Source organism: Chelon labrosus (genome assembly GCF_963514085.1).
Source record: "Chelon labrosus genome assembly, chromosome: 14".
Lineage (NCBI taxonomy): Eukaryota > Metazoa > Chordata > Actinopteri > Mugiliformes > Mugilidae > Chelon > Chelon labrosus.
Window position 1 is genome coordinate 3,455,578 of NC_140347.1, and position 10,731 is coordinate 3,466,308.

General features: G+C 44.0%; 1 protein-coding gene across 11 annotated transcripts; it reads left to right on the forward strand.

Annotated features, from left to right (window-relative positions):
- Positions 1-706: 706 nt before the first annotated feature.
- LOC311498925 (heterogeneous nuclear ribonucleoprotein Q-like) lies at positions 707-10,673 on the forward strand. 11 transcript variants are annotated; one of them, XR_014699428.1, is made up of 12 exons: positions 707-825; positions 1,512-1,710; positions 2,879-2,997; positions 3,174-3,395; positions 3,505-3,681; positions 3,868-4,003; positions 4,091-4,296; positions 4,388-4,537; positions 4,621-4,742; positions 6,720-7,309; positions 8,890-8,989; positions 9,092-10,673. XR_014699428.1 is itself a non-coding variant. In XM_084559715.1 (11 exons), the coding sequence occupies exons 1-11, from the start codon at positions 823-825 to the stop codon at positions 8,916-8,918; spliced, it is 1,953 nt and encodes a 650-aa protein (XP_084415841.1). In that variant the 5' UTR covers positions 707-822; the 3' UTR covers positions 8,919-10,673. The 11 variants fall into 11 exon arrangements, 7 of the variants coding, with proteins under 7 accessions (XP_084415841.1, XP_084415842.1, XP_084415844.1 ...); XR_014699429.1 differs by having other exon boundaries at positions 8,893-8,989; XR_014699430.1 differs by having other exon boundaries at positions 6,720-7,152.
- Positions 10,674-10,731: the final 58 nt, after the last annotated feature.

The window sequence follows — 10,731 nt, forward strand, 5'->3', positions numbered from 1 at the left end:
AAAAAATAATAAAAAAAACAACTGAAATATTTATAATTTTTTGATATATTTGAGTTTTTTACACAAATAAAAGTGTTGTTTGCTATTTTACAGTGTTTTCAGTCAATGAAAACACTGTAAAATAGTGCTACTGTTTATAATTATAGTCCAAAAAGTAGTCTAAAGAGTAATTCATAGCAGATTTGTGTTGAGCAGTCTAAAATCAAAAATGGTAATTGGGAATTTTTCCCTGAATTAACAAGAGATGTAGTCAAGAAGCTAAGTATTCAGTTAATGAGTTCATTCATGTGTTAATATAGGAACATTAAAAATATACACCTTCTATTTTCCTCTAAATAAATGTTTTTTCATGATTACCCTTTAAAATAATAGAGAAAAAATAGAGAAAACGACACTGTTACTGAAAACCTATGTCTAATTTACACAATGATTGTAGAGAATATAATAAATAATATGCCATATATTTAAAATAATCTGTCAGGAAATGAAGCTCACGGGTGGTATGAAATAATACCTGGCATAGTTATCTAGTGAGCTGGTATCAGTGAGTATTTAAATAGATATGTGTAGGTTTACCAGCGTTTGTTTTCATTTTTTAGCTGGATACTTGAAACCGGAGCAGCCCGTGAGAAGCAGCTCAAGAAACCCCTTAGACGGCTGGCCAGAAGCAGAGCTCGCGACGTTACGTGGCCGCCATTTTGTTTCGCCGGGAGTAAAGAAGCCAACCGTAAAAAAAAAGCACCGGTGTGACTATTTCCCCCCCTTCAATTGGAGCACTTTCAACACGGCGGATCAGCATCGTGCACCCGACTTCAAATCTGCATGGTATGTACGCACCGAGACCCCCTCCCGGAGAAAATAAAAAAAACCGCCGTTGCGTTGTTTTTTATTTTTTGTTTTTTTTTCTGCTTTCTTCGCACGCTAACTCGCTGGATGCGGCGCTCGCCCCGGCTACCGTTAGCATCAGCAGCTAGCCGGCATTTTGAAAAAAAAAAAAACGGGCCCGCTTTGGATAACGCTCACTTGAAGGGACGTTACATGCGAGGGTAAAGTGCGCCGAGTTTATAGGAATGTCATGTACTGGATAGAGTAAAGGTTTTATGTTTATGTTTTATTAACTTTGTCCTGGTAGCGGTTGCGATTCGCACGGCGGCAGTTGGGCCTGTGATCTGCACGAGCCGCCGATAGCTAGCTAGCTAGCCAGCTAACAGAGGCGTGGTGGATGTAAATGAAAACCTTACAGGCTTTTTTTCTTTTTTCTTTTTGCTGAGGTGATTATTTATTTATTACTACGTCCCTCAGCAGGGCAGGGCAGGGCAGGGTGAGGGTAGAGTTACGGAGCCCTCGTCTCGGCCATGTGTGCGTCCTCCTTTGAAGGCGCCGTCCATGTGTTTGTTTCAGTTTCGTAATTTCGGATAACGTCGCGGGTTTGTAAACGGCGAAGCGATGGCGCCAAACCGCACACGCAGCCACCCCTCGTCTCAGCTGTTGTCGATCTCCATTGTGCTCAGATGTCCGGAGACATGGCCACCGATCATGTGAACGGGAACGGGACGGAGGGCACGGAGGGCGCGGAGGAGCCGATGGACACGATGGACACGATGGACACTACGGCGGCGGCGGTGAGCCACTCGGAGCACTTCGAGGCTCTGCTGGAGGCTGGTCTACCTCAGAAAGTCGCCGAGAAGCTGGATGAACTTTATGTAGCAGGTAAGACCCGGCGGGTTCACCTGCACGTCTCTGCGTCTCTTTGTTGTTGTTGTTGTTGTTGTTGTGGTGTCACCTCTGGACTCGTCATCGTGGCATTGTTGTTTTGATTCTTGACTCTCTCGGGACCGTGCAGCCTCTGCTCTCTTCCAGCTGATCAGGTCACATGACAACACTGTTTAACGTCGGGTCTGATGCATATTTACATCCATAAGGAGCACTTAAACCTTTTTTAAAGCTGATTTCTAACTGTAGTAACTCAGAAAAAACACAAAGACAAGTTTATTTTGGCTCAGACGACACACACACTTTAAGGTCAGTGGCACACGGGAGATAAGAGGAAGCAATAAAAACATAAATGCATAAAAAGTCTGTGATTGCTGGAAGAGTAGATGGATTTGCCGCATTTTAAATCAGAAACTAAAGGATATTCACCCTTTTGACTTGATTATACGTTATATGTGCAGTTTCACTAACCTTCTGAGGCCGTTTAAGAATAAAACCACTCGTGTTAAGGTCTAATATGTGCAGCGTACACATATATATACGACTTCTGTTGTGTTTAATTTTCTAGTTTTGTACGTATTTAATGCTTTTGTCTCCTGCGTGCTGCTGCGACTCTGCAGATTTATCCACTGTGGGATAAATAAAGGGTTAACTTGGTTTATTTTTATCTTACACACATCACATGTGACATTTCTAACTTTCTCTGATATGTCCTGTTAGTAAGTTAAAGCTGTGAGTGGAGATCCAGCAGCTAAAGTAGTTGATTTAATCACGTCAGTGGCCAGAAAAAAGGACATTTAACGTCCTGCTGTGTCGCTGCGTTTACACATTCGGACCGGAGCTGCCCCAGACACAAGCAGGCACATCAAACCCCAGACTGAGAGGTTTCATATAGACGCTGGACTGAATGGGTGAAGGAAAGGGTTGATGGAAGCCAGCTGGCAGAGACAATAGAGCAGCTGCTTGGCCACGTTACCGTCTGAGCAGGAGCAGCAAAAGAAAAAGACCCAGCGGCTCAGACGGTGTTGGTTGTACCGGACCGGGCCTGGTTCTCACCGCTCTGTGGGTTTTCCTTTTTGTCCGTCCGGCTCAGACGCTTAATAATGAGCCTCCTCAGCTATGGTGCGCACCGTGTTTACAGTGACTGTGCTGCTGTGTTGTTCAGGCCTGGTAGCTCATAGTGACCTCGACGAAAGGGCCATCGAGGCTTTGAAAGAGTTCAACGAGGAGGGAGCGCTGCAAGTGTTGGTCCAGTTCAAAGAGAGCGATCTGTCACACGTGCAAGTAAGTTTAACGTCGACGGTGTTGGAGCTTAGTCCAGTCTTTGATTTATTACATTAATCAAACTGAAACTAACAGATGTCGTCTTTAGGCAAAATTGAACTTCAAATTAAAGTGCAGTAACGGGAGTAAAATGTCCAGCTTTCTAATTCTTCTTCTTCTTCTTCTTCCTCCTCCAGAACAAAAGTGCCTTCCTCTGCGGGGTGATGAAGACGTACCGGCAGAGAGAGAAACAAGGGACTAAAGTTTCAGACGCCACTAAAGGACCGGACGAAGCTAAAATCAAAGAGCTCCTGGACAGAACCAGCTACACACTCGACGTAACGACGGGCCAGAGGAAGTACGGCGGGCCCCCACCCGAGTCCGTTTACTCCGGGGCCCAGCCCACCGTCGGGACGGAGGTCTGTCTTCACGAATGAAAGAAAAAACAAATAAACAAATCAGACGTGATGAAGGGAGCTAGGCTTTGAGTCTCTAGTCTTTAAATATACTTCCTTTCTCTTCTTGTAGATTTTTGTCGGGAAGATTCCTCGCGACCTGTTTGAGGACGAGCTGGTTCCTCTCTTCGAGAAGGCCGGTCCCATCTGGGACCTGAGGTTAATGATGGACCCGCTGAGCGGTCTGAACAGGGGCTACGCCTTCGTCACCTTCTGCACCAAAGAAGCAGCTCAGGAGGCCGTGAAGCTGGTAGGTTGGTCAACGGGACGAGAGTCTACCGGGACAGAGACGAAGAGACAGGATCATGTCCAGTCACGTCCTCTCCTTTAGTGGAATAACTAAGCTCCATGTCTCCCTGGTTGTTGGAGGCAGTTGTTGTGTTTTTATTGGCAGCTGTCGTCATGTTCTTTCTTTCTTTCTTTCTTCTTGTACCAGTGTAATAATCACGAGATTCGTCCTGGCAAGCACATCGGGGTGTGTATATCTGTGGCCAACAACAGACTATTTGTTGGCTCTATTCCCAAAAGCAAAACAAAGGAGCAGATAGTGGAGGAGTTTTCTAAAGTCACAGGTAACGTTTTCCTTCCCGGACCGGTCTCTTCTCCCCCCCCTCGGGGCTTTTATTTCCTGCCTCACTCAGTGTCTGTCTCTTGTCCAGAGGGTCTCAGCGACGTCATACTCTACCACCAGCCCGACGACAAGAAGAAGAACCGCGGCTTCTGCTTCCTGGAGTACGAAGACCACAAGACGGCGGCCCAGGCCCGGCGGCGGCTGATGAGCGGGAAGGTGAAGGTCTGGGGCAACGTGGTGACGGTGGAGTGGGCCGACCCCATTGAAGACCCCGACCCAGAAGTCATGGCCAAGGTGAGGAACTGATCTTCTCTCCTCCTCCTCCTCGCTGTAGAGATCCACTTCTACCACATGATGGATGAACTTTTCTTCCTCTTCGTTGCAGGTGAAGGTTTTATTTGTGAGGAACCTCGCCAACGGTGTCACGGAGGAAATCCTGGAGACGTCCTTCAGCCAGTTTGGAAAACTGGAGCGAGTCAAGAAGCTCAAAGACTACGCCTTCATTCACTTTGAGGAGCGGGACGGAGCCGTGAAGGTACTGGAGTCGGTTCAACTGCCTCAGTGACGAGTAAAGTGAAAGGCTGAACAGACGTGAACCTTTTTTATTTATCTCCTCAGGCGCTGGATGAGATGAACGGGAAGGAGCTGGAGGGAGAACCCATCGAGATCGTTTTTGCAAAGCCACCAGATCAGAAGAGGAAGGAGCGGAAAGCCCAGAGACAAGCGGCCAAGACACAAATGTAAGAATCACCTGGCGTCTCCGTCAGCTCAGGCTGCCTTTAAAAAGTCCTCAGTTGTCCAGAAAAGACTGGCGTGGTGGTTAAACAGGACGGGACGAAACGTCTCCAAGAAACTCAGCGTTGAGTCCAGTTGAGTTTGTTTGAGACGTTTTAGAAAATTCAAAGCGATGATTTAAAAGATCAAATATCGATTCATAAAAAATATGAAATATCTTTTTGCCAGTTCCTGTTTCCTCTCGTTAGAAAGTAGAGGGTGACATCAGTTGTCGCTCCCGTCCCATCCAGAGCCCACAAAAATACTCCCGTTATATCCCGATCACGTCCCGCAAAATCCTGAGAGAAAGACTCCCCCATCCTGTCCCGCTCTCTATGTTGTTGTCTAAAGTTGTCAGACTCTGTTGCCCAGCTTGTCCCCCTGTAGCATGTTTGGTTAATCACGGTCAAATCACTGAGGTTGCCTTGGAAATTTAGGCTACACTTAGGCTAAATTTATTTTAATTTAATCTCCGGCTCCGTCCCGCTCCCGTTGATTATTTGCTCTATCCCGTCCCTGTCACGTTACCAACAGTGAAACTGCTGAAAAACTGTCGCCCTCTATTAGAAATCTCACGAGACAACGAGATTAGTAGAACATGAAGCCAAAGACAAATGAAAGATGAGAAACTAGAGGGAACGATATGGTGGAGACACCAACGACAACATCAGAGTTTCCCTTACGATGTTAATACTGTGGTGGCTCACCACGGTCTAATTTAATCCACCATGGTCTCATAGTGAATCTGAAATATTTTTGAGCGTCTTAAACAACGTTGGGCTTGTGTTGTTCTTCCTGTTGCTCCTGGGAACATCTCTTCCTCCTTCCCTTCCCAAAGCACCTCCTCCCCTCAGACCCTCCACCTTCACTGGTCCCTCACCTGCTCTGTCCTCAATGTCTCTTGACTTTTAGACCGTGGAGATTTATAATTATATAAAGAGAGTTGGTCTAAACCTGGAGGGAAACGACTCCTAGCTCAGCTTTATAAGAGCTAGTTAGCTAAAGTTAGATTGAAAGTCTGTTTACTATAAATTAGATTTATTCTCTGATTCTTTATTTAATCTTACAAACATTTTCTTATGTTTAGTTTTCCTGTAGATGAACAACATGATCAGCAGCCTGTAAACATTACATAAACACCATAAACATTAGTTTTAGTTTGAAGGAAAATTGTTCCAAAAGTGAAATGTCTCTAAATCAGGAGCGTCAAACTCATTTTAGTTGGAGAGCCACAAACATACAGTCCCAGTTTGATCTCAAGCAGTAAGATAATAACCTGTAAGTAACGACAGCTCCTGATTTTTTCTCTTTTGTTTTAGTGCAAAAAAGAACAAGTAAACGTTTCCAGTTGATAAACTAGACTTTAAAAAGGACATTTCTCAGTAAAATAAGTGCAGTTTGGACACTTTGCTGTCTGTTGTTTAGTCCAGTGTCTGTCTGTGTTGTGTTCTGTCCACGTCTCTTACTAAAGCAGTGGACAGCTTAGGGCTAACAGTTACTTTCATTGATAAACAGCAGCCTTCTATGTAATTTTTTGTACTTTGCAAATTCACTGTGGGCCAGATTAGACCCTGTGGCCGGTCGCTTTTGGCCCGCGGGCCGTATGTTTGCCACCTGTGCTCTAAATGAGCTGATTCCTCCTGCACCTTGTTCTACTCTACTTGTTCTTCACGTGTTTTTCTTTCTATGTTCTATTTTTACTGAGTATCTGACAATAAACATCTTGAATCATCTCGAACCTTGAACCAGAACTTTCTCGTCAGTGGTGACGACTCTGCAGGAATCGGTTTTATTTCATGAATCGATCACAGAAGTTTCCTAAAGTTTAAATCCCATTAAATCAGCGTTAGATGAAGAGTTAAACCTCTGCTGAGTTTAATCAGTTTTGTTTATAACGTCTTCCTGTTGTTGAACCTCCTCTGTTCTCTCTCTCTTGTCTCCAGGTATGATGACTATTACTACTACCCTCCCCCTCCCCACATGCCTCCTCCTGGTAGGGGGCGGGGCCGAGGAGGCAACCGAGGCGGCGGCTACGCCTACCCCCCCGACTACGGCTACGGCTACGACGACTACTACGACTACTACGGCTACGACTACCACAACTACCGGGGCGGCTACGACGACCCCTACTACGGCTACGACGACTTCCAGGTGCCGAGCCGAGGGCGGGGCGGCGGCAGCAGGGGCGCCCGGGGCGGAGGAGGCGGCTCGCCGGCTAGAGGAGGACGAGGCGGCGTCGGCGGGGCACCCAGGGGCCGGGTCAACTTCTCCCAGCGCGGCGGCGGCAGCGGGCTCGGACCAGGCCGTGGAGGAGGAGGCGGCGGCGGCGGCGGGCGAGGCGCGAGAGGAGGCTTGCAGCCGAGAGGGCGAGGAGGGGTACGTGGTGCTCGGGGTGGCCGCGGTGGAAATGTAGGAGGAAAGCGCAAAGCTGACGGGTACAACCAGCCAGATTCCAAGCGGCGCCAGACCAATAATCAGAACTGGGGCTCTCAACCCATTGCTCAGCAACCGCTCCAAGGTGGTGATCATTCTGGTAACTATTCCGGTTACAAATCTGACAACCAGGAATTTTATCAGGATTCTTTTGGGCAACAGTGGAAGTAAACCAGTAGATAACAAAAACCCGTCTTTGTTTTTGTTTTGTTTTTGTTCTTTTTGTCTTTTTTTATTTAGAGACTTGATCTGATTGGCCCTCAGTCCCATACGGTTGCCTGCATATTTTTTTTGTTTGTTTTTTACTATTTTTTTGTTTTTTTTCCCGCAAAATTTGGTGACAACATCTGGCAAGATATTATCTTTTTTTGTACATATTTTAATTAATCCGCTTGGACTCGAAACCAAACTCACACACTCCCACCTGTCTCTGGCGAACTGGTTTTATTTCATTTTATTTTTTGGAGAAAGAAAAAAAATATAAAAAAAAAAAGATGCTCATTAAAAAATTTTCCATAACACATTAAAAAAAAAAAAAAATGAAAAAAATTTTTAGATGCAGATATGTGCTGGAGCTGTCTATTTGGCTTATTAGCTTTAATGTATGTTTTTAGACGTTCTGGTTTTCATGTTTTAAGTCGCTAACGGCAACAACGAAAAAGCATTTGTCTCCTAAACCTGTATTTAAAAAAGAAAAGAAAAAACGAATGGAAAATACAATTTGTATTGTCTCAGAGTTAATGCGTGTCTTGTTATTGAAAAGAGATTTAAAAAAAAAAAAAAAAAAAAAAAAAAAAGAGGACCGTCTCAGTCCTATTTTTTTTTTTTTTTGGGCTTTTACATTTTTGGGCTTGTATTCTTTGCTGTTTGTCTGCTTTAATAAACATATACACGCTACACGACGTGTACGAAAAAAACTTTCAAATTGTGTTGCAAATTCATGTTTCGGAAAAAGAAAAAAAAAAAAGAAAAAAACTCTCTTCAAAATTGCCTTCCAAAAATTTTTCAAGGCTCCTTGTGAAAGAAAAAAAAAAACCTGCATGCCGTCAGACTCCAAACCACCTCTCTGTGAAACGCACCCATCCCCCGTTATTACACACAAAACACACCCATCTACCAATTGGTGTCTGTCACCGTTTTGTTTCTCTCTAGTGTCGGGGAGGGGTGAATACATAAAATTATAAAAAATTCAAAAAGAAAATTCACACAATTTGACATTTAACGACCTCCTTGTCCCAGAAGGATCTACCTGTAGCTGTTGAAGGCCTGGATACTAATCCTGCATGTTTTTATTGTGTGGAGGTTTGATGTGTGTGCTCCACTGCCGTGCATGACTCGCTTCTAGTTTTACTTTATTTGCTTTTATTAGATTTAAAAAAAAAAAAAAAAAAAAAAAAATGGCTGCTCTTCTCTTCTGTCAAACCTCCTCCTCCTCTTCCTCTGCTCGTCTAAAGCTCGTCTCACCTGCCGCTCCGTCTCTCTCTTTGCTCGTCGTCCTCTTTCTTTTTTTTTTTTTTGTGTGCATGCATCGGGGGTTTATATATTTATTTATATATTAAAATGTAAATCTGAACGTGTTCTCCCTCTGCGGTGGACAGAGGGGGCTAGGAGACTTGTGTGCAGATGTGATCCCATTCCTGTGTTCGGTTCTCTAACTGCTTCCTTTTGTTACCTGACTAGCAGGACAAAGGGGTCGAGGCTGGTCCTGACGCGTCGCTATGAGGACCGACCGGCGCACGGCGTCGAAAACGCGCTGCAGGCTGCCGGGCCGACGGAAACGGTAAGGTCCACCCGACCGCGGTGGCCCAGAGGTATTCCAGACCCTTTTTTTTGCTTTTTTTTTTTTATTTTATTTTTATTTTTGTTTTATTTTTTTTAAAAGGAGCGGGGGGGAGCAGATGTCCTGAGTTTGCCCCCTCCACCTGGTGGAAGATAATCAGAAGAGTGAGACTTGTAGGAGTTTACGACGGACATCCTTCTGGAAAAGGCTTTGCACTTTTTAAAAGAAAAGAAAAAAGTTTGGAGTGGTTGAGTAGAACTTTTCTTTTTTTTGGTTTGTTGTTTTTTTGTTTTGTTTTTGTTTTTTAAATGATGGACATTAAAAGGTGATAGTCTGTGATTATCAGAGCTGAAGGTCGGGCATTCCAGAAAATGAAATGGTTTGTTAACTACCTCGGTTTTTATTTCCGTGGACGGACGTCACAGCCAAACAACGGAGCACTTGATGAACTTTCAGTCCTGGAAACGAAGCCTGGACACAAACTGTTCTCTAAACTAGTAAAAAAAAAAAAAAAACCCTAAATGCCTGGAATAAAAAACCCCGCCGTCACTCTTTGTCTTCCACAATGGAGACGGCGGTCTTAACTCTTTTCTTTTTCTTCTTTTTGTCGTCGTCGTCTTCGTGAGGTGAAGCTGCCTGCGTGGAGGTTTCTGATAATCAAACGTCATCATGCCGTCATGTGTAAACTGGTTCGTGTCTTGTTCTCTGTGGCTGTCCGCTCACGTTAGACTGGAAAAGAAAAAACAAAAAAAAGGTTTCAGCTGGTGAAGATGTAGCTCGCATTTAGATTCACATTCTGTTTGTTTTTAATTGGTGTTGAACATGTTAAAGTGACTCTGAAGTGCCACGCAGCCTAGAAATGGTTTGACAAAGCTCATTAAACGTGATTTTAATTAGATTTAATTCATCTGAAGTCAAAGCTTCGTGAACAACAGCCTGCTTTTCTTTTCTCTTCACGGGCTGAGATGAGTGCGCTCACCGGCCAGTTCATTAGGTACACTAGTGACGGAGTGTGTGGTGCCGTTGAACTGGACTGACTCGATCCAGCTACACAATAGAAACACAGTAGAATCAACATTTCTCTGAGCTGGATGTAGAGCAGGACTGGCGTACCTAATGAAGTGGCCGGCCGGTGTATTACGCCACCTGTCTCCTCTGGTGTTCGCCTCAGGAAGTCCTCACAAACCACGTTGACTGAAAGTAGAACATTTAACTCTTTCTGTGGCATTCTGGGAAATGTAGGAACCTTTAGGAGGAGGAGTGCATCGTGCGTCAGACATTTCATTCTTTCTTCTTTTTATTTTCTTATTATTTTAAACAGATGTTTGGTTTTAAACTTCATCGTAGTCGCTGCCGTTTCATTTTATCTCTCATTTCATTCACGGTGACGGACGGCGTCTCGTCTCACGTTTAGCGTTCTTCCAGTTCAGTGAGGACTGTGCAGCTTGTTCTTCCTTTTATTTTATTTTATTTTATTTTAAAAACTTGTTTTTGTGGAAAAGAGCCAGATTTAAAAAAAGAAAAATGAAAAAAACAATAATCATAATAGTTTTTTTAAGAGTCAAAATGTTTTTTTTTTGTTTTTTTCCTAACAAGTGTTTGCACTCGTCTTGCAAATGAAATGTTTTATATTGTACAGTGAGGTGAGTTAAACCTATTTTTCTAATAAAGTTATTGACTTTGATCCGTTTGTCTTTATTTTAATTAACTGTTAATGTCTAATGTCTGTTTAAGAAATAAGA